Below are 24317 nucleotides of genomic sequence, written 5' to 3' on the forward strand. Positions count from 1 at the left end.
AGCACAGAACATTTTACAATTACATTGAAGCAATAATATATTACAATCTTACAAGTTATGCAATGTAATATATTGTAAAGATATTTTATATGTGTATATATATATATATATATATATATATATATATACAGGGTGTCCGGTAATAGTCGCATCAACCGTCGTGTGCAGGTAGAGCTAGTTAAACCGAGTAGAAAAGTCCTCTACCATTTTGCGATATTCTCAATAATAAGAGAGAAATAAATTAAAGAAAATCAGCCAATTCGCGCGATGATAAGCGTGCGGCGAGAAGAGACAGCCCACTCGGGGGTCCAGAGTTAGCGCTACTCGTATGGAGTTACTGTCTTTTGTAAAGTGCTCCTCCCCGCTTCATCGCGCGCTTAGCAACCGTGTAACATTATACTGTTTCTTTTCGCCGCATGCTTGGTAACGACATAAAACTGGGCTGTCTCTTTTCGCCGTCGTCACGCGAATTGGCCGATCTTTATTAATTATTATCTCTCTTATTATTGAGAATATCGCAAAATGGTAGAGAACTTTTCTACTCGGTTTAACTAGCTCTACCTGCACACGACGGTTGATGCGACTATTACCGGACACCCTGTATATATATAGGAATATAACTGTAATATTATGAGAAATATTACAGTTACATTTATAAAATGTAAAAATAAAATATTCAGTAATTGTTAGTTTTTCTTCGTTTATGCTACAACGCTACACAAGAAGTCAATTGTGCGCATGCGTAACTTTTATTTCCACGGCTGCGCATCACATGTACTGTTCATGCTCGACGATATAGTTCTACGTTCTACGTCATCTGCCAGCAGTGCGAAATTTCAAGTGCATAATATAAAGTGATAGTTGATAAAAAATACAACTTTAAATCGAACAGATTGGATCAACATGGATAAAAGACAAGTATGTATGAATTATTCGTATAGTATTTCCTTGCTTTTTTGTGCAGCATACGTCTTTTTTTTTTTTTTTTTTTTTTTTTTTTATATTTAATGTGCCTTCAACCAGTTTAGTCTAGAGACCCTTTAATAAGAGTCTGGCCATCAGAAATCTGATTAGAGTGTTTTGATTGGTCCGCCATTTTTTCTCTAATCTAAGTGGGGGTAACTTCAGCGCAAGCGTATAATTATAAACATGTTCAATTTACTGACTAGACCCGACTCCGAGTCAGCAAATCGAGTACGCTATATTATCACTAACCTCAAAAATACTGACGAAACATCGAATAATATTCGAATATTATTCGTGCAGATTTTAGTTTTTTTTTAAACTGCAACTAAATTGTTTAATATTTTCATTAATAAAATAATTGTTTAACATGTAATATATGATGTATAACGTATAAATATTAACGAAAGATAGGTGCAAAGTTAAAATTTTACCATTCGATGATCAAGGAAAAAATTAAAAGAATAAAATGTAACAATTTGTTTTATTTTATTGAACTGTGCATCGCCATTGACTTACTGTCATAGTATTTACGTTTAACAATTGTTTTGTTATTCGCTATCCTCATTCTGTAAATTGCATATCTATTTGCTATCTTTAAATGTAAATTATGACACAACAAAATATGACTGTTACTTAAAATATCTAAAAATGTAGCAACTAAAAAGTTTTTATAACCACGATTGTTATTACACGATTTTTGATACTGCCTAAATATATACTCCATTTTTTTAAATAACAAATGTTTTATTGTTAACATAAAACAATGTGTTGTTTTTATAACTTCGCAATCGCACTAATCTCGCATATTGTGACAAATTTCGATGAGTGGAACCTAAACTTCGAATACAATGCTTACAAAGTTTTGTATTTTTTTTAATGCTTGTTACAATGTATCCAGCAATACTATATAAAATATTACATTCTACAGTATTTATTTCTTCTACTTCCTGAGCTGTTGGTTCGTACGATAGATTGGCATTTGATTCATTACGAGACTCACATTTGTGTTCAGCAATTACATCTAGGAAACCTGTTACATATCGCGCATCATCTTCTTCGTAATTAGCTCGAGAAATTGAACGCATATATAAAGAAGTGGCAATTAATTTAAGATTATTTTTCAATTGTAAAGCATTTAATGTAACATTTTTACTTCGAAGAACAGAAAAAAGATTCTCCACGCAGTCTTGCGTAAGTCTACCTGTCAGTAAGAATTGAAATTTCCTCTCACGAAACAGATAATCTGCCAATTCTAAAATAGATTTAGTTGAAATAATCACTCCCTTCTGAACAGGTTTAAAATCTCCTTTGTTACCAATATGAAGATTACTAAATATCTCTATAATTTCATTTAAAAATGAAACAGTATCTTTATATTTCTCCAAGTCTTTTGTACCCAAAGAAATGCAGCAGTGCCTTGAGGTCATAATCGTATACCATTTTACTATTATTTTAACAAAAAATGCTGTAGTAATGTATTCTGGTTTTGAATTTTCATCGGCTAAAAACTCCAAAGCAGTGCTCACTTCATGACTCAATAAATTTTTCGCTTTATTGACGCGCATTTTATCGAAATTATTCTTCGTATTGACATCGTTTATACTTATTTTTGGCGTTAATAAAAATTGAAGTTCTTTTTGTGCTAAAATTATTTCTTCGAAGTGTTTTGCTTATACCATATCTGTTGGCAAATTATATTTACGTACAATATTTTTAGGTAGTAAGAGGAACTTATTATTTAAAATACACGCTTTTAAATTTTTTAATAAATGGGGCACATCCGCGATAACATACAAATTACGATTAGAGTCAAATGGATGTGTGACATAATACATTTGTTATACTTTCCAGCCGTAATCCCAAACGCTTTCCATAAACCCTGATTGCAGGATCCCATGTCAGAGGTAATGGAATTTACGGTAAGACCTATTGATTTGGCTCTGTGAAGTATATCAACTATTATTGGTTGCAATATAGCGCCATTAAACCCATCACTTGTAAAATAATAACCAATAATTTGTTTCCAACGACATGCAATACCGCATAACATAAATACCATAGCGTGTGACGCTATACCTGTATGTTCTGGTAAAGTTCCCATACAGCAAAAAGACGTCTAAAGGATTACTAAAACTTGACATATTTTAGTCAAAGATATCTTTCAGTCAAAGCGTTTAGTTGCCGAAAAGATGACTTAAAGTTGGCTCATGACCCGAATTGAGTCACGTTTAAGTCTTATCCATATGATGACTGAAAGATGACCAATAGTAGACATCTTTCAGTCATCTTTAAGACATTTTTTAGACATCTTTTTAGTCGCTTTAAAGATTATTTTTGGATATCTTTTAGTCATCTTTAAGACTTTTTTTTAGTTATTTTTTTATTCGCTTTAAAAGATCTTTAAGACGTCTTTAAGACTTCTTTTAGATATCTTTTAGTCGTTTTGAAGATTTGAGGTTATGCTCTTAATTTTAGGTTAGGGTTAGGTTAATTTAAATATTAAAATAATTAAATATATTTCAAAAATTAATTCAAATTTATTTTTAAATATTAGGAAACAACAATATAAACATTTGGAAACAGTAATAAACATTTGAAGACAATGTAACAAATATTTGAACAATATAACAAACATATATGTTTACAATACTAGACTTTTTCCAGTACTGGACGTTGTATTTATGTATGAATATACATAAATACAACTTCCAGTAAGATCTGGCACCTTAGAAAAACGTAAGCGCAGTAAAGCGAATCAACCAATTACGGTTGAGCAGTAAGACAGTAATTAACATTATTATACTTTATTACATTTACAAGAGATATGATTCAGAGAATAAAGAGTAACACAAAGATAATATTCAAAAAGAGAAATATTCAAAGAGATAAATATATTTGGAGAAACCAAAAAAATAAACATCTACAAATGCAACTTTCAGTAAGAAGAGTTACTCTTTATTCCAATGACAAGAGATTGTCAATTCTTATTAAGATGAGGCAGAAGTTGTCGAATATTGAGAATATTATGCTTTTTTCTCGCCTCGTATTATAGATCAGACATATCTATCAAAAGCAGAAGTTGTATAAATTAATATTTATTTATATTTACAAGAGATGACTTAGAATAAAGAGTAACACAAAGATAATATTCAAAAAGAGAAATATCCACAGATAAATATTTGGACAAATCAAAAAAATAAACATGTCTACGAATGCAACTTTCAGTAAGAAGAGTTACTCTTTATTCCAATGACAAGAGATTGTCAATTCTTATTAAGATAAGGCAGAAGTTGTGGAATATTGAGAATATGCTATGCTTTTTTTCTCGCTTTATGTTAGATCAAACATCTATCAAAGGCAAAATTTATATAAATTAATATTTAGAACATTATACTTCTCGCCTCATGTTAGATCAAACGTCTATCAAAGAAATTGTTGAAAATAATGTGCACATGCATCCGTCGATATTAAATAACTACGAATATAAAGCCAATTAAAATACGTAGTATTGGTTAATCCAAAAACCATAAGTTGTACGCCATTGTTCAGAACAATAAAACATCGATCTAGGATTTATAGACATAAGTCACACATTTTCATGACTCGTTAAAGGCTTTTTTATATTTTTTTAATACGGACAAGAACAACAAGACCCATGTGCATAGACAAACAAAGTGAGGACACGCTATTCGGTATAAGCTGCACGAGCAGTACAGAGTGCAGTTTTTTAGGCGGAGACCTGCGCAAAACGAACGAGTTTTTGTGCGATCGGTGGGTATGCTCTCGCTGAACGGAATACACACACACACACACACACACACACACAGTATACAGGTATAAAGGATGTCTGGTAATAATCGCCTCACTTGTCGTGTGCAGGTAGAGCGGGTCAAATCGAATAAGAAAGTCCTTTACCATTTTGCGATTTTCACAATAATTAATGAGAAATTGATCAAAAAGAGAGATCGACCAATCCACGTGAGTAGAAGTGCGCGGTGAGAAGAAACATCTTACGGTAACGCGATACTAGGCGCGCGGTAAAAAGGTAAGAAGAGCCCTCTACAAAGGACGATGGCTACGAGCGGCGTATAATGTTGGAGCCTTGTATCAAATTATTCTCTCTCTCTCTCTCTCTCTTTCTCTCTCTCCCTCTCTCACTATTTGTCTGTCTGTCTGTGGTGATCGTCTGTCTGTCTCTGTCTGTTTGTCAGTCCTTTTCTGTCTGTTTCTTCGTCTGTCTTTCTGTGCCGCTCTGTCTTGGTCTGGGGTGCTTTCGCGAAAGATCAAAATGATCCAGATTAAAATGATCCGTGCGTTGTGATTGGCCAAATCTGAAATTTCATTGAATAAAGTTACAATGAGAGTCAATCTCATTGAAATTTTATTCAATGAAATTTCAGATTTGACCAATTATAACGCACGGAATGCACGGATCATTTTAATCTGGATCATTTTGATCTTTCGCGAAAGCACCCCTGTTTGTCAATCCCTCTCTGTATGTTCGTTTGTTTCTACGTCTGTCTTTCTGTGTCGGTCTGCCTACCTGCCTGTCTCTGTCTGTTTGTCTGTCTGTCTCTCTCTGTCTGTTCCTCTATGTCCGTTTGTCTGTTCCTTTCTGTTTGTCTGTCTATTCCCGTCTCTCTCTCTCTCTCTCTCTCTCTCACACACACACACACACACACACACTCTCTCTCTCTCTCTCTCTCTCTCTCTCTCCCCCCTCTCTTTCTCTCTGAGAGAGAGAAAATAGTTAGGCGCGAGGTTCTAGTGTTACGCGCCACTTTTCATAGCGATCGACCTTTGTAGAGCGTTCCTCCCACCGTTTCGCTGTGCACCTATCACGTTATCATAAGACGTTTCTTCTCGCCGCGTGCTTCTGCTCGCGTGAATTGGCTGATCTTTTTTTAATTAATTTCTCATTAATTATTTTGAAGATCGTAAACTGATAGAAGACTTCCCTACTCGGTTTAATCCGCTGTACTTGCATACAAAAGGTAAAGTGATTATTACTGGACACTTTGTACACACACATACACACACGCGCGCGCGCGCGTACATATATGTATATACAATATATGAAATGCATACACATGTATATGTGCAAATAGATAAAAAACAGTTGCTATTATAGAGACTATATAACTTGGCTCTGTGTCTAATTAGCTTTAACTTTCGTTATTTAATAAATGCATGTGCAACATATAAAAAAGAATATAAAAAATATATATCAATTGCTATTGCATTACAAAAACTACACTTACAATTAGTAGCTATTAATCGAAGTTTGCATTTTTATAATCTCATTGCAAGAGCATCCTTAATAAGATTTTGAGCTTACCGCTGCATTCGCGAAACAAAGTTCAACAACTTAACGAAGAAATGTTTTGATACTAAATAATAAATTGCAACAGTGCGGTTGGATAAAATACAGAATACAATACAAACTGTGAACTGATGATTGAGATGTCCTGAGACCGAAGCGGCACCGGAAACAATTGAAGCCGTGCAACTTGAACTGAATGATTGAGATGTCCTGAGACCGAAGCGGTACCGGAAACAACTGCAGCCGTACGACTTAAACTCACTCATGGGATGGAATGTTGCCATTGTTGTATTCAACGAACAATTTGCAACCTACATAAATAGAAACGACAATTTAGCAAGATCAAGATAACTGCAAGATGTGCGATGTTAAATAAGCAACATTACTTTTACCTTTGCAATATCTTGTTTCAAGAGCCTCCATTCATGAAATCAAATTACGTATGATTAAATTTTTTTAATTGATATCGATGTCTGTCTCCCGCTCTTCGCAACCATTCCGAAAATTTAGTTTTCAAATTGTAATAATTTGATGAAGTGTACATGTTTGAAATAGTGCCTAAAAAGAATTATTATAAAAAAAAATATTAAAACTTAGTTTAATATTAAAGAAATTTTATCAATTTATATAATTACCTAAGATAACATTCGCAAAAGCTGTATTTTTAATCCCTTCTGTCTGGCGTTGCCCTTCCCATGTTAGATTCGTAGCAAGTTCATTGGTAAGAGTTATGACTAAAGAATTAATCAAATGATTTTCTGCCGATTTTCCACCCATATTACGAATCTTTTTTTGGTATAAATTAAATACAAAATATTACTTAAAATGTTCATTTTAGGTGTTAATTTGTCTCTTTATAAAAATAATTTAAAACAACTTACAAATTGTTTTCGTTCTTCCTCATTCTCATTTAAATCCGTACAAAATTTTTTAAAGTCTTCCATAGACTTTAATGGAAAATCAGGTAACAGTTCCTCAGAGCAATTTGTTAATAATGGATTTTGCTCATCATTAAAGGCCAAGATTAAATCCAATTTTCGGTTCATCGCAGACAGCGAATCCAATTTTCTATTTACAACCAAGACTGTTTCCAGTATTCGATTTATTGATACTAAATCTTCTGGCGCATTTTCTTCTAAAAATCCAAAATAAAATATAAAATAATTAAATGAAATGTAAAAACAGTTAAGTATACGAATATACTAGAAAATACCTTTGTTTGAAGTTTCTTTTACATTAACATCCGTTTCTACATTTTGATTTTTATACTTTTGCATTATTTGTAATGCAGAATCATTCTTTTTTACTGGAAAAAAATAATTGTCAAAAATTAAAGATGTAGACCGATGGTAAAAATTGTACAAATAATCTATAAAAAATATTTTTTCCAATTACCATTACAAAATTCATGCTTCATTTCTTTCGTGATCTTAACATTAAGTGCGGGATTATAATCAACTAAAAAACAAAAGAATTTAAAAGAAAAAATATAAAAAATATAAATAAAATATAAAATTATAATAGCATTATTACATACTGTGTTTTATCACAGGAACAGGTCGCTTTTCTTTCACATTAAATAAAGGGGCACTCATAGATGTGTTTATCTTCTTTGGATGTTTTTCCAAATATTTATCTCTTTGAATATCTTTCTGTATATTATCTATTAAAACAATATATAAATTGTAATTAATTTTTTGTAAGCAATATAAATATTGTTAATAGCAAATAACTTTTAACTTCAAAAAATTCATTGCTTTGTAAAAAATAATTACCATAATCCAATAATTGTTCATTTATATTTGTTGATTCATTCATATCATCAGAAGAATCTGATGATGACAAACATTGAATCTGTTCAAGTGCATCTAAAAAAAGAATAAAAAAACGAAAAATATAATTTAATAATGAAAATCCATACACGTGTATACGTGTGTGTGTATAATTGTATATGAAATATGTAAATATTATGTTTAGTGTATTGTGTACATATAATATAATAAGTTCTATTTATAATCATATAAAAAATTACCTTCTTTCCTAACATCTATATCTGAATTTTTGTTATAAATATCACAATTACTTGGAGGAATCGAAATACTTTTTTTAACAGTTTTCACATCTGCAAATATAAAAAAATATACAAGATATTACATTTAAAAAATCTATACAACTATATAAAAACTGTATAATATAGCTTTAATTATATTTAAAAAATAACTTTGTTTTAAAGTTCTATTTATAATCATATAAAAAATTACCTTCTTTCCTAAAATCTATATCTGAATTTTTATTACAAATGTCATAATTACTTGGAGGAGTCAAAATAATTTTTTTAACAGTTTTCACATCTGCAAATATAAAAAAATATACAAGATATTACATTTAAAAAATCTATACAACTATATAAAAACTGTATAATCTAGCTTTAATTATATTTAAAAAATAACTTTTTGTTTTAAAATTCTATTTATAATCATATAAAAAATTACCTTCTTTCCTAAAATCTATATTTGAATTTTTATTACAAATGTCATAATTACTTGGAGGAGTCAAAATAATTTTTTTAACAGTTTTCACATCTGCAAATATAAAAAAATATACAAGATATTACATTTAAAAAATCTATAAAACTATATAAACTATATAATTATTATTATTAAAAAATTAACATCAGTTTGATTATTTTCCAAAAAATTTTTTACCAAAAATATTATTATTATTATTAAAAGCATAATATAAAAACAAAATTAAGAGTAAAATGTAAATATAAAAACAAAAAATTAAGAAAGAAGGAAAAATATTATTTAATTTAAATGTAAAAAACATACCAGAAATCGAATCTGTGTCAGTCGATTCTGTATCATTGTAACTATCATATACTTTACATTTTATTTTTCTTTTTAAAGGAAGAATAGTTTCTTTATTTTGGAGAGCGTTTATTTTTGCATCATCCAATGACACAAATTCGGCATCTTTCTCTCTATTTTTCGCCTCTTCAAATGAATCTACAAAAATGATGAAAAATATTAATAGTAAATAATTATTAAAAAATTATAATACAAAAAAGACTGTGATATACAATATATAAAATCAGGTAAAGAATGAGCTAATGATAACCAGGCGTGAAAATCAGGCGCAACACTCTTGTTTGTTTAAAATCTTTTAGTCTAATATGAACACGTTTCGGTTCCTTTGGACCATCTTTAACAAAATTAAATGAAAGAATAAAACTTCTCCGATTATCTGAAATTCTTTACACTTCTTTTAAACAAATTAATAGAGAGCTAATTGAAGATGTCGACAGATGTTAAGAAAATGCAATAAAATTTTTATTACCTAATTTGCTAAGGATGGTCCGAAGGAAGGGCCGAAACGTTCATATTAGAATAAAACATTTTAAACAAACAAGAGTATTGCGCCTTATTTCCGCTCCTGAGGCTCTCATTAGCCCATCCTTTGCCTGATTCAATATATTAAAAAATTATTTTTTATATTGTTATTCATACTAAATGGTCCCAAGAGATAATTATATGAAACGTTCTCCCATGACGATTGTGGAAATAATGCTTTTTTAATTGCTTTTGACGTATTAACACCATGTGATGGCCATGCGCATAATTTTTCATCAATATTAATCCATGATTGTGGTACAACTGAACACCACTTATGACCAATCGCAACGTAAAACATCATCTATATAAAAAAAGGGAGAAAACAATATAAAATTATATTAAAAGTATAAAAAATTAAGAACTAATTTTGTGCCGTCATCAATTTATATACCTGATATTAAGTTTGAATGAAGAAGTGGAAAGACACAAAATTGGTCCCTTTCATATGGAAGCAGTACAGCTTTTCTTACAATTTCGTTCACAGAAAAACATTTTAGTTCAGTTAAATCGTTACTGACTACAAAAACATTCATGTATTGGGAATTACATGGATAAAATTGAAGAGATGAATAATTTTTAAATTCTTGACCAATTATGACAGGATTCCCATTTTGTAATCCTATATAATTTATCATCGAAATTTTATTATTTTTTAAATAACAATAACAATCTCTTTGTGAAGAACAGGATAATTTAAAATCGCGAAATTTCAACGATTCATAAGAATGAGAGCATCCAAATGGAATGTCATTTTTTTTTTGCGAAATTAATATTGGATAATTTATTATATTCTTACTTTGCTTATATTTATTTGCTGTATTCTTCTCAATTATTCTACGATGAATTTGTGGCAAAGGCTTTTCAAACTTTCTCAACAATTTTTTTAAACTGTGCAAATGATTTTCGAAAGGAAAAGTGCTGAAACTATCCAGCGGTCCAAATTGATTTGCATCATCACTTAAATGTATTAAATTATGAACTGTATAAATCATATTATCTTTACCATATAAAATCTTATAATATTGAACAAAGTAAAGTAAAAGTTCTTTTGCATACCGATTATTTTTTAAATAATCTTGAGGATCACATAATATTCGAATTGCACAATGAAATGCAGTGAAATGTTTTAAATAATTGTAGGGGAAATATTTATATAACAAAATAGGACCAAGATATAATAAAAAAACTCGAAATTCAGTGGCTTTCCACCTATCCAATTCTTCAACATTAGTTGGAATCCTGACAAATTCAGAACAAACATATTTTTTTTAAGTAAGCATATCCAGAGTTAAATTTTTTATTTGTTCGCCGGATAATCGACACTTAATTTGAGTAGATCCTCTTAACCATAAACTCAGCAATTTTTTCATTTGACCAAGGCATATCAAATGCATGTAATCAAGCGGAAAAGTCGTAACCATTGGTAATGGAATTTTTTCAAAAAGAGATGTTCCAGTATGATGTTCTGGATTTTTTCGTAACTTAAACGATTCATCTGTTCGTAAAGGACAATTTTCATCAAGAAAAAGCATTCGACGATTTTCATAATCTCCTTCTACAGTACATTTACTGCATCCAAAATAACCATTATGACCTTTTGTAGAAGTTACAAATGATCGCGCTGGACTATCACATATAATTGCTCTAATTTTAACATAATACATATGATTTTCATATGAAAAACCAACTGTATTTAATTGCTTGAACTCTAATTGCTTCGACAAAATGTTGTAAAAAACTATTACATAAAGTTGGCTTACTATATCCATGGTATGCGCCCACAATAAAAGGTACAGAATCTTCACAAACGATTTGAGCTAAGATAGGCCATAATTGACTTTTAGAACTTTTGGAAATAGGAAGACCATCGATATTTACATTAATGTAAATAATATTATTCGAAATTAATATATTTAATTGTTTTAATTGATCAATTATTCCATTTTGCAAACCATAGTGATAGTAATGTCCACCCGATCGGTTATAAAGTATTGTAGAACATGGAGTACGCATTAATGTTCTACCGTCCTTAGGAAGGAGATTATGACCTTCGCTTCTTAATATGCCAAGTAAAGAAGTTAAACTTTTTTGTTCAATTTTATGTTTATCAGTCCAAAGAATTAATTTTTTACCAAGTGAAAGTTGCTTATTAGATAACAGATGTTCTCTTTCAGAAGAAATAGAAAATGTAAAATCATCTACTACATTAGACCGATTGATTGCTGCATTGGTAACCATATTTTCAGAAAAATTATCACAAATGTTATTATCAAGAACAAATTGAGGCACATGATGACAGATTTTTCTATCAAATAAAGGATTGCTTGCTTTCTGATTTAAATTATTAACAATTTGTGGAACGAAATTGTTAGAATTTTGCATCTGCTTTAATCGACGATTTTTTTGTCGCCGCGATAATTCACGAAATCTTTTCATTTGTCGCATTTTAGTGCTATTTGTTGAACCTATATATTATAAAAACAAATTAATATTAAAACATAATATCCTGTTTAAATCTACTTTAATAAAATATATACTTTTCATTTGGTTATATATACATATATATATATATATATATATATAACTGATTATAAAAAGAAAAAGAATTTTGCAATAAATTAATTAACACACTGGAAACAACCATTTAAACTGAAATAAATTATATTTATTACAATCATTTATAAATCTTTGCGAAAAACAAGTATTTTTTTTTGTGCCACGACGGAACTGTTGCCAGTTTGGGGACGCGCAACACGCCAAGTCGTAGGGCTTCTTATTCACATAGGACGCGGAAACGCTTATCGCGCGGCAAGAAGCAAAGCGGTAGCCAAGCGGTTGGCGTGTTGCGCGTTTCGAAACTGGCAACAGTGCACGACGGTCCTCTGTTCGGCATGTAAAACGGAAAAGTACCTGTATTCTTTTGTTTTACTCTTTTGTGCCGATGAATTATATAAATGTATATAATTTCTTAAAATATAGTATTAATTAAAAGATTAATAGTTTTTATTTCTTTGGCAATGTTCTAATAATTAACAAAAGATCTAATATTTAATAAAGGTTCTGGCGTTTCGCGAGCATAACCTCTGCTTCAATATATATAATTTACAAAAAATCAGTTGTTATTAGCAAAAAAACAAATATATATATATATGTATAAGTATAATTATTTTTTCTAATAATTTATTTAAAGATTTCTTATAATTATATATTAAAAGAAATAAGAATTACCTTATTTAGAATATGAAGAATATGCGGGATCGCTCTTCGCACCTGCTCTTCTCTCCGTGATGGTCGGGAACAAAAGAGATCAAGACCAGTCGCAGTTCGCATCTTGAGGGGGCTACGAGTTGAACTTGCAGCACGCATGATAAAACAGTTTTTACTTTTTGATCGATATATTGAGTATTGGAGTTTAATAATGTTAAATTATAATATAAACTATATAGTATAGCTGTTTTTGATTGGTCGGAAAGATATTTTTTTTTTTTTTCATTTTACCAAAAAAGAGAGCATTAAAAAAAGTCTTATAGATATCTTTTTAATGATGTCTTTTTCGATAGGTATAAAAGATGTCTTATAGATATCTTTTTTACGATGTCTTTTTCGATAAGACCAAAAGATGTCTTTTAGACATCTTCTCGCTTTGTCGAAAAGATAACTTGAAAAAGACATCCTCTAGTTATCTTTTAGTTTCATTTGCTGTATGGGTTACATCACCAATGTAACTTTGAGAAGAATTATCAAAAAATTTCCCTGATGAAATGCTGATTTCATCATATACTAAACAACATTCTTTATCAATTTCGTTCCAATTCGACACCTTCAATTTTAAAAAATTGAAAATATCGTCCGAAATTCCGCTTTCAAATTTAAAATTTTCTATTTTTCTTCGTAACGTTCGAAGTCCTGGCAAAGGAAATTTCTGACGACGAAGTTCTTCGTAACCGGTGATGCCACAAGAAAACCTTAATTGAAGTGCTTTCATAATCGATTTGTTGCTCCATTTCTGTACTCTTTTATTGTTCTTTAAAACTGCAATTTGATCGTCAGTGAAGATTTCTTGTAGCTTACTTAACAGAGCTGCATAATTAGATTGATTTTTTTGTTTCTTTCTCAATTTTAAGTCATGTCGTGCAGTAAGCATGCATTTTTTAAATTTTCTTAGTCTGACATTCTGATTTTTAATTATACGTGATTGTTCACATATAATTTGTTTCTGTTTTTTTATTGTACACGACATGTTTTTAAATTCACTATTTTCTTTTTTACTTTTGGCACTTTCTAGTTGCACTTCATTCTCGCAATCGTTATTTTCTTCTTCATTTTGAATACTTTGTACTGATACATTATGTTCGTAAACACAACCTACCTCATCATTCAGTGAAGCATGTCTCATGTTTTCACGGTAACTTTTCTGAAATCAAATATTTAAGATTTACCATTACTAATTTACAATTTTTAAATAAACATATAATGTTTTTCCATAAATTTGCATCTGCCTCTTATATGATTTTGATTTTTAGAACTTACGATCTTTTTGGCTTCACTTCCGAATATCGTTGCCACAGCATTTATCTTAAGCTTTCTTTTTTCGTCAACTCGGTTATTTTCCCACATATCATGTGAGAAATGTACCTGAAATAATAAATAGTAAAATCTTAAATATTTCATTTTAAACAAGTCACGATGAAAACATCGAACATGCTTCATGAGGTAGATTGTGTTTAGGAACATGACCTGTCAGTTCAAAGTGTCTAACAATTGCGATAACCGCGATTAGAAAGTGTATAAAATAAAAAGAACAGTGAACTTAAAAACATGTCACGTGCAAAACAAATTAGAAAATGATAAACTTAAGATATAGAAATCATGAGTTAAAGACATAAATAATTGATTATTATAAATAATCTGCTATAGTTTCTTAATAATGTCTAGGTATGTCATTTATATGTCAGTGAAAAATAGATTCTTATACACAATTGTATAAATAATTCTGAACATACTTCACACAGAAATGATCTTTCAGTAGGTATCCACTCTTTTCTATTAACATTTGCTGCCCATTGAGCACGCCGAACTGGATCTCGGGGAAAAATTTTCATTACAAAACCCTTTTCGTCAGAATTTGTGCAGTCAGGAGCTACACAACCAGTCATATTGCTGAAATATTCAATAACTATATAAATGATTTATAGATAAATCAGAAAAAATAACATTTATTATTACATGTAATACATACTGGATGAATTTAAAATTAATTTTGAAGTTTTGATTACTGATGACAGTAAGTTTAATTTATATCTTAAAAGTAAGATTATATTGTTTTATACAGATATTTTACAATAGTGTAAAATTAAAAATACTTACCTAATAATCTGAATATAAAAATCCTCTAATAGATAATGTATATATGATTCTCGAGAATGTGTTCTTATTTTTTCAATTTTTTTTTCAATTACTGATGACACTGATTCAATCGTTGATGCGGACGGACGATGCAGACTGAGGTTAGATGATATCACGTGATATTACAACGTCATTAGAGAAAAAATGGCGGACCAATCATAATGCTTGAAATCGAAATATCGAAATACGTGATGATGGCCAGACTCTTATTAAAGGGTCTCTAGTTTAGTCCAATTGTGATTATTTAGGCACTCAGTTCACTTTTTCTTTTCAGTACACTCATACAGTCTTATACTCTTTGTATCATTAATATTTCTATTTCGTACAGCATACGTCTGTTGTGATTGAGGTTAAGGTAAGATGTTCTTCTCATGGATAGTGATGATGTTATATATTGCTGTTTTCATACACACACACATTCGCTCTATTCAATCTATAATAATATATATTATATATAATAATAAATTTGTGATACTACTGGCAGTTCAGGCCGTGAATGTCGGAATGCAGCTATATAGCATGAGGCTCTGTCGCAATGTCCAATGCTTGTGCCTAATTTGTATATATATAAAAAATAATGTCCAGAGGAGGTTTTTCTCATATTTCTTTAAGTGTCCGTAAGTAAACATCATATATATCGTATAAGTTTTAAGCACTTATAATAACGTAATAATAAAATAAGAAAACATTGTAGCAAAGAATGAAACATGACATGAGATGAACATGATAAATATTTAAATATATCATTTAAAACAAATAATCTGAATTTCCTATGTTATAGCCCGAACTATAACCAGTAATTATTAGGAATAAGAATATTATAAAACATTTTTACTTATAAACGAGCGCTCTAGCCAAGCGCTCGTCGAACGAAAACGCTAACGCAGCGAAACACGCACGAAGCACGGAAATCGCGAGCTGCAAGCGAAGGCCAGGGACTTCGACCTGCTTCGCTTGCATTTAGACCAAAAACGCGTGAATATTATTAACCAATCGGGGACTTGTTTCCAAGGGCCTCGCCCGTTGAAAATCAAAGAACAAAAGAAGATATAAGACGGAGAGCCCGCCCGCGAAGGCAGTCTCGAATAAAACTCCTAAACATCAAGACGGAGTCGCTAATAAGAATCCGGAACATCAGGACGAGACTCACTAATAAAAATCTGAATCATTAAGAAGAATTACTAATAAACGCTCGCTAGCCAAACCTCGAATGTTACGCGAATATTTAATTAAAGAAATAACGAGAAATAAAGTGAAACCAAATTTAATCATAAATAAAAGTGTATTTTAAGAGAAAGAAAAGAGTACAACACTCCTAACTTCCTACGAAGTCCTGCACGACCCGAGGATCCTCATCCTTAATTCGGCGCAACCCCAGTGCCTTGCTCGAGGCACACAATACCTAACATATATTACAATTATAATCATTCAATATAGCAATGTGCAGGTTCTGATATACATTACCAGTATTGAAAATATATAATGTACGTAATGTAAACTATAGATTTCAATACTAACAATGTATATCGGAACATGCCCTACATTGGATGATTATAATTGCAATATGTTAGGAAATTAGTATGTATATATTCGGACACTTAGAGAGAGGGGAAAAAAATATTTATGCGAACAGTTTTGCTATAGTCTTTGAATTCATATAGATGTGTAATTAAGTTATAAAATGTTTATTGATAGAGAGTAAGATTGTTGTAAAGATAGTTTGTATTATTGTGCACTGTATTTGTAGTATTAAAGTCATTTATTGAAAGTACTGAAATTCATACACAGAATATCTGAATATTGTAAATTGCAGATTATATGTAGCCTCTATTTCTATAATATGACAATGCATTTTGATTCTATATGTAGAATCGTCATGAGCGGATTCTGAGAAGGCGAGCTGAGGCGGAATATAAACGCAGATTGAGATTGCAATTGCATCAAATAGAATATGATGAATCAAGTGAATCATCCGACGCATCTCATCATTCAAGTGTACACGAAGAAGAGGTTTTAAGTTTGGAAGAATCAAATGTTGCGGATGCGGATATTGATATGCAAAGACAAGAACAATTTGAACAAGAGCAGATAGAAGATGACAGTCAATCTGAGGACGACATTTCAAGTGATGAGAATAATGCAGATTGGTCAACAGAAAATACACAGGATTCCATGGAGGATATCACTGAGAGTGAGTTTGATGAAGATGTCTACTTACGTATGGCTCTGACAGAATGGGCTTCTTGTGGTGTTTCAAAAAGTGAACAGTTTGTTGAGTCTTTTATGCAAAGTGCATCCAGAATTTCCAAAGACATATGTAACCTTACTGAATACACCTAAGACCACGACAGTGTCTGAGGTTGATAACGGGCATGTGTGGTACAAGGGAATAAAAAAAAATCTTGATTCCTTTTTGACACAAGAATATTTAGATACTCATGAACAAATACGATTGAATATCAGCATAGATGGATTGCCTTTGGATAGAAGTGGAAAGTTACATTTTTGGCCCATTTTAGGATGTAAACCATATCATAATCCTTGGCTGACAAGACTTGTGAGCCTTTTATTATTAGTGTTTATTTTGGTACAGAGTCAAAGCCCTCAACACTAGAACAATTTTTAGAAGAATTTATTAAAGAGATGGAGGAACTTTCCACAAATGGTTTTGAATTTAATGATCATATTTATGATGTGTCTATACATAACTTCATTTGTGATGCTCCAGCGAGATCTTTCGTGAAATGCACCATTGGAAATAATGGATTATTTTCTTGTGAAAAATATGAGGTTGAAGGTGAATGGTACCATAACAGGATGGTTTATTTGAATAATGGACAGAAACGCACAGACCAATCATTTATTGACAGAAGAAATCCTGAGCACCATCAAGGATTATCACCATTAGAAGAGCGACTCAATATTAAAATGGTCTCCCAATTTAGGCTTGAATATCTTCATCTTGTGTGCCTTGGTGTGATGAAGAGATTTTTAATGCGATTATTAGAAACAAGAAACCGAGGCAAATTAATAGATGAAAACATAGAAGCTTTTAAAAATACTTCAGCATGGATTAGACAGTTTATTCCCAGAGAATTCAACCGAAAGCCTTATCGATTTAAGAAGGTTGCTCATCTTAAGGGTACAGAGCTTAGAAGATTTTTACTATATGATGGTATTAAAATAATAAAGGATCATACTCCTAACAGAATATATTACACTTTCTTACTCTTCCATTGTAGCATTTATATTTTAGCTTCTCCTTCACTCGCGCAGAATAATGCAATGAGAAATGCTGCTAGAGAATTTTTGAATTTATTTGTACAATCTAGTAGCCATGTCTTCAGCCGTGATTTTATTGTGTTTAATGTGCATGGACTTATTCATCTAGCTGATGAATGCGATGAACATGGATTCTTGGACTTATTTAGTGCGTTTCCATATGAAAATTATTTGAAGACAATCAAGCAATCATTACGATCAGGATATCACCCTTTGCAACAATTACCAAGAAGAGATGCTGAAACCAATGGACACTTGTCAAAGCCGAAGAATATTATTTGAGGGTATACAGTTGAAAGGAAATCATATTGATCCCAATGAAACTGTTCAAGGGGAACACTATAAAATGCTTACAAGCAATAAATTTATATTGAGATGCGTTGCTCCTGATCATTGTTTTAAAACTGAGGACGGATCAGTGGTTTTATTGTGAAAATATTGTTTATTCTGAAGACAATGTAGTGATCCTACGTGGACAGAAATTTCAGACACAAAATAATTATTATCAATATCCAATGGACTCATCCTTGATTGGCATCGTTCTTGTTTCCCAACTGGATGAAACAGTTAGATCCTGGGAGATGAATCATACAATTATGAAATGTATTCTTATTCCTGAAAATATAAGGTCATATCTATGTATTCCTCTTGCGCACAGCTCTTGTGGTATATTATGACTACTGATAAGGGTAAGGTTTGTTCTGTTGTGCGATTATTGTCTGTTTATGTACCTGTTATATGCTACATGGTTATTGTTGTTTTCTACTACTGTCTCACATAGTCGACATAGATATTAATCTAGTTTATTTTTTATGATATGGTTTACATTTCTATTTTTACTTGTGATTTGTGATTAAGATTTCTCTGAAAAATAATCAATTCTTGTTGAGATAAAGTAAAATTATAAATAATCAATTCTTGTTGAGATAAAGTAACATTTCTATTTGAAATTTACTATATATTAATGTTTTATGTGTGTTTGAAGTTTATAGCAATATATATATATATATATATACAGGGTGTCCGGTAATAGTCGCATCAACCGTCGTGTGCAGGTAGAGCTAGTTAAACCGAGTAGAAAAGTCCTCTACCATTTTGCGATATTCTCAATAATAAGAGAGAAATAAATTAAAGAAAATCAGCCAATTCGCGCGATAATAAGCGTGCGGCGAGAAGAGACAGCCCACTCGGGGGTCCAAAGTTAGCGCTACTCGTATGGAGTTACTGTCTTTTGTAAAGCGCTCCTCCCCGCTTCATCGCGCGCTTAGCAACCGTGTAACATTATACTGTTTCTTTTCGCCGCATGCTTAGTAACGACATAAAACTGGGCTGTCTCTTCTCGCCGTCGTCACGCGAATTGGCCGATCTTTATTAATTAATATCTCTCTTATTATTGAGAATATCGCAAAATGGTAGAGGACTTTTCTACTCGGTTTAACTAGCTCTACCTGCACACGACGGTTGATGCGACTATTACCGGACACCCTGTATATATAATGTATATATCTATTTATGAATAAGTATTTATATTTTTTTTTAAATTTATTGTCAACATTGTTTGTGTAATTTGTTTGATTGTCTTGCATGAAAATGTATGACTTCTCTTTCTTCACTTTATTAAAGTATCTTAATTATATCAAGCATTCAAGAATGTTATTCAAATATTTCTTTAAAATATTAAATATTTATATTTATATTTATGTTTTATATTTATGCATTTATATCGTTCTTGTGTAATATATCATTTCTTTGTTGAGCATTATATATAGTACTTTGACATTTGTGCACTGTTTTGAGTATATATGATTTTAAGTTAATTGTATTTTTTTATTTTATAATGTGTTTATAATGTGTGTTATTGTTTTTTCCAGTATGCCATGGTGGCCTTCATAGGAGAGGAACAAGAAGAAGGAGAAACAATCGCAGTAATTCCTGTTACATGGATTAACAAGCCTGACGATAAGATTACTGATATGTTCTGGCCTCCAAAAAATTGGCCTGAAAAAGGATCAAGATCTGTACACTTAAAGAGAGCTGTAAAAAATTGTATTGTACCTAACATTCATTGGCCTCTTCATAAAGGATCAATTCTTCACTTATACCGTAAGTTTGTTAAATATGATATGTCAATTTCTTTTCATCTATTCTTCATTAAATTAAGTTGTATCTAGTAAATATAAAATGTTTATTTATTGTGTTTCTTTCCTGTGATAATTGCAAGTTTAAGCTGATGCTTTAAGTTCTAATCGAATTTTTTAACATTACTATTACATTAAATAACTGTTCTTTAATAGCGCTATATAGTTGAAAATCTGTTGAAACTGTTATTACTCTTACATTTGTTACTGCAGGTGAGTATGATGATGCAGTTAAAGGTTTGAAAAGAGCTGAGGATGAAACATCACTTGAAACAGAGGCAAATGATGCTCCACGAAAAAGGAAGCCACCAAGGCGATACGTAGACTCATCTAATGAAGACAGTGAAGATAAGGAGAACAATATGCCACCTCGAAAAGAAAAAGGTCCTCGTAAAGGCAAAGTTAGAAAACTTAGCGATAGTGATGATGAGAGCGACTTCAAGATTTTGCCTTAGGTGAACTCCGACGTTTTGAATGCAGTTAAAAAAAAATATGCATCAAATACAAGATAAAGAGAGTGAGACAATCTTCAGAAAGCAACCTGTCGAGGAAAATTTTGAGTTTAAAAGAATTTTCCTTAAGAAGTTCCAAGATAATCCCAGCCAAGGTGAACGAAAACAAAAGCAACTGCAAAAGATTTGCAGTGACCAATCTCCAAGTATTATCTGCAAAAAGAACGAAAAACGGCGAAAAATGGATTATACTGGGCGGAAAAAGTCTGTGTCAGTGCCAAGCAAAAACTATGTAACATTTTCGAGTAAAGCTTCTTCAATTTTTTCTTCCATTAAGGATAAAATTACAAGCAAGAAAATCTCTGAGGTACTTAACACTTCTTTTCTTAATTCGTTAATGTCTGCACCTGATTTTATATCAAATGATGATATTCATAAATACTTAATTTTCATTTCCATCCTCAGATAAACACTTCTGATAAGGAATCTTCATGTTCCTCTCAAAACCCATCATGTTCAATACAGACCATCACTTCTAGTGCAAGCTTTGGAGGAAGACTCTCTTTATCATCGAATTCGGAGATTGATCAAAATAAAACTCATTCAATTTTTAACAAAGATGAAGAAACAAAGTTACAAGAGGAGCCTCGTTATTTATTTAACTTTAAAAATAAAGGTATTTACCTGTGTTTATGGTTCAAGTATAGTTATGGCTTTTTTTCTTAGCAGGTTCTTAGTAAATATGTTTTTCTTTTATTAGATAATTTTAAATGCAAAGATTGTCACAACGAAATTAAGCTGAGCAACACAGTACTTTTGGAAATTAGCAAAAAGTTGGATTCAGTGGTTATTAATCAAGCAATCATTATTCGGTCTGTCAATCCAGATCATGCTAAATCCATGATACCTTCTAATAATATTCCATCTATTCCACTGAAGACAACGAAGGACTTTCAAAAGATGGAAACGTTTTTAGCAGCTAATCGTATTAATTATGAAGTTATGGTATGTTCTATGTGATGCTAATTAATATGTATAATGCATATTACAAATTTACTAAGCAATCATGATAATCACTTTTTGTGCCCTAACAGCGAGATCAGCTTTTTTCTAAATGTACCAGTGCTTTTGGTGCATTATCTATCCCCTCAGAACGCAGTGTCACAGGGAACATTTTGTCTAAATTTATTTCAAATGATCTTGCTAAGCTGATAAGTTGGACCGGATCAGAAGGCGATAAGATAAAGTTTTCTGACACAAAACTATGTGAAGTTGTATTTGGTAAGTGCACAATTTATATTACAACTTTTTTAAATTTATCACATTTTATAATTTTCATTTTACTTGCATTAAGTTATTATATTATTTTAGTATCCATATGAAATATATATCAGTGTATTTCTTCTATTAATAATATTTTATTGCAATCATCTTTGTGCAGGTGTAGTGAAACTACGATTTCCTGATAGCTTTCTTACTGACGCTGAAGCTAAGATGAAACGTTGGTTTCAAACTGCCAATGGAAGAAAAGTTGAGTCGAATAATTCTGATACCTAAAATACATTTTTTTTTTCATTACTTGTATTTGATTAGAAAGTTATAAGTTATTATTGATGTTAACTTTGTTTGTATACTTTTAATTATTTCTGACAGAGCTAAGCAGCATTAGTGAGGTCTCTGATGATTTGTTAACGTGCAATATTTTTTTGTCACAAGACTTATGAATTTTTGTTACATGACTATATAATATACAAGGGGGGTTCAAGTCAAACCAGGACTTTTTTCTGTTATTCTTAATAGAAAATAGTCCCGGTTTGACTTGAACCCCCCTCGTATTGTATATTTCTAAGTAGATATATAACTATTCAAAATATACAAAACATACAAAAATTCATAAGTATTCTTAGTATCTCACTAAGCAATACCAAATATGTTTTATTTATGTTTTTAGTTTAATTTGCTTATGTTATGAAAAACTTACGAAATTTATTTGTTAATTAAATTAATTTGTTTATTTTACCATTAAATTGTATAGAGTTTAGTTCTTTTTATTTTTTCTATGCTCTTAAACTTTTAGCAGGAATATGAATTGTCTTTCAATATTTGTTTTAGATGTAGCTTTCATAATGAGACTTTTATAACTTTAGTACTTTAGAAACTTTATAAATTTTAGTTACATAACTATATAATTGTGCCAATCTGGAAATTTTATGATATTTATAAACAGCAATAAATGTTTCATTTCAATGTAATTTAATTAATTTTAAGGCTTTTGCACAATTTTCAGGCAACAGGCAATAATATAGGAACAAAAGGAATAGAAAATATCTACCAATAAAAAAAGAGAATAGATTTACATATATTATTCTGCTATTGGTGGATATTTTCTATTCCCTGTTCTTATTGTTTGTTGCCTGGTATTGTGCAAGGGCCTTTATAATCCTTGCATTTTATTCCTGTAGAGATAATTACTTTGACATCAAACTGACGTCAAACTAACATCAAAATGACATCAGGATCATCGTCAAAGTATGGGACGTTTTGCAGTCAAATTGTACTCTTTTTGCCATCATTTTGATGTGTCTTTTTGACATCATACTCTTCATCAATTTGATGACATTTTGACATTATTTTGACTAGATTGTTTTCACTGGGAAAGTGCGTTATATCTTGCAGAATCATTTTATTACATGGGTTATTCGAATAGTTAATAATAAGAATTTCGACAAAAGGGATCAACATATATAATATATCTTAAATTTAATTATCGTACGAGAATTTAGCGTACTCAGGATTCTATAAATATGATAAGCTATCTTAACGACGCATTGCATTACATCGCATTGCTTAAAGTTACTGATTATGGTTGCGTTTAAATGTTAATCATAAGCTCATCTTAATATTAGTATTAGATATAGGTATACATATTTTAATAATAACTTACATTATTAATTGTTAGGATTTGTGATTAAGTATAATTTTATAATGAAGCATTCTATTTAGTCCTAGATGGTTAAGCGCGCGTTCTGGGGTCCCTAGACGACGCTTGGTTGGTCGCATCGCTAGTGTTAAGATGGTAATTGCCAATTAAACTAGATGGCGGTGATTGGCTGCGAAAGGTGGACCCCAGATTCTAGTGGAATTAATTAATATGTAAGCAGAGAGAAACCTGAGAGCGGCCACCGCGATTTAGCGGACGCGTGTACTGATGCGCCCCCTGACAAAGTGGACATGAACTACGTCGTAACGCTCGGTAAAAAATATAGAATATGGTTCGAATCCGTGATATGGTTCATATCCGAACTACTTGGATAAGAACCGAGTTGAGAACCCAACAAATGAGTCAGACAAGGAC

General features: G+C 31.0%; 2 protein-coding genes and 1 pseudogene across 2 annotated transcripts; 1 reads left to right on the forward strand and 2 right to left on the reverse strand.

Moving 5' to 3' along the window:
• Nucleotides 1–5906: 5906 nt before the first annotated feature.
• On the reverse strand, nucleotides 5907–10119 carry LOC145936273 (uncharacterized). The gene is made up of 12 exons (XM_083038320.1): nucleotides 10076–10119; nucleotides 9799–9985; nucleotides 9121–9297; nucleotides 8782–8871; nucleotides 8373–8411; nucleotides 8065–8157; nucleotides 7827–7952; nucleotides 7503–7595; nucleotides 7171–7424; nucleotides 6925–7075; nucleotides 6682–6847; nucleotides 5907–6600 (listed from the first exon to the last, which is right to left on the reverse strand). The coding sequence occupies exons 2-11, from the start codon at nucleotides 9983–9985 to the stop codon at nucleotides 6726–6728; spliced, it is 1332 nt and encodes a 443-aa protein (XP_082894446.1). The 5' UTR covers nucleotides 10076–10119; the 3' UTR covers nucleotides 5907–6600; nucleotides 6682–6725.
• A 1684-nt stretch (nucleotides 10120–11803) lies between these two features.
• Nucleotides 11804–14904, reverse strand: LOC145936719 (THAP domain-containing protein 2-like). Its single transcript, XM_083039182.1, has 5 exons — nucleotides 14688–14904; nucleotides 14215–14319; nucleotides 14054–14098; nucleotides 12913–13036; nucleotides 11804–12149 (listed from the first exon to the last, which is right to left on the reverse strand). The coding sequence occupies exons 1-4, from the start codon at nucleotides 14838–14840 to the stop codon at nucleotides 13025–13027; spliced, it is 315 nt and encodes a 104-aa protein (XP_082895308.1). The 5' UTR covers nucleotides 14841–14904; the 3' UTR covers nucleotides 11804–12149; nucleotides 12913–13024.
• Nucleotides 14905–14962: 58 nt separating this feature from the next.
• LOC145936509 (uncharacterized) lies at nucleotides 14963–22519 on the forward strand (annotated as a pseudogene).
• The last annotated feature ends 1798 nt before the right edge of the window (nucleotides 22520–24317 follow it).

This window comes from Prenolepis imparis, unplaced genomic scaffold (assembly GCF_030444845.1).
Source record: "Prenolepis imparis isolate NDT839.2.m4 unplaced genomic scaffold, iyPreImpa1.0 SCAF_5, whole genome shotgun sequence".
NCBI lineage: Eukaryota > Metazoa > Arthropoda > Insecta > Hymenoptera > Formicidae > Prenolepis > Prenolepis imparis.

What these genes read in the sequence shown, in the direction of transcription:
- LOC145936273 (XM_083038320.1), bottom strand. Translation starts at nt 9,985, where the DNA reads ATGATGTTTTACGTTGCGATTGGTCATAAGTGGTGTTCAGTTGTACCA. An exon ending in AAAAGAAACTTCAAACAAAG is followed by an intron (nt 7,425 to 7,502) that starts GTATTTTCTAGT and finishes TTGGATTTTTAG; the next exon opens with AAGAAAATGCGCCAGAAGAT. An exon ending in TTTTGCGAATGTTATCTTAG is followed by an intron (nt 6,848 to 6,924) that starts GTAATTATATAA and finishes AATTCTTTTTAG; the next exon opens with GCACTATTTCAAACATGTAC.
- LOC145936719 (XM_083039182.1), bottom strand. Translation starts at nt 14,840, where the DNA reads ATGACTGGTTGTGTAGCTCCTGACTGCACAAATTCTGACGAAAAGGGT. An exon ending in AAAGATCATTTCTGTGTGAA is followed by an intron (nt 14,320 to 14,687) that starts GTATGTTCAGAA and finishes TTATTATTTCAG; the next exon opens with GTACATTTCTCACATGATAT. An exon ending in GAAGTGAAGCCAAAAAGATC is followed by an intron (nt 14,099 to 14,214) that starts GTAAGTTCTAAA and finishes ATTTGATTTCAG; the next exon opens with AAAAGTTACCGTGAAAACAT.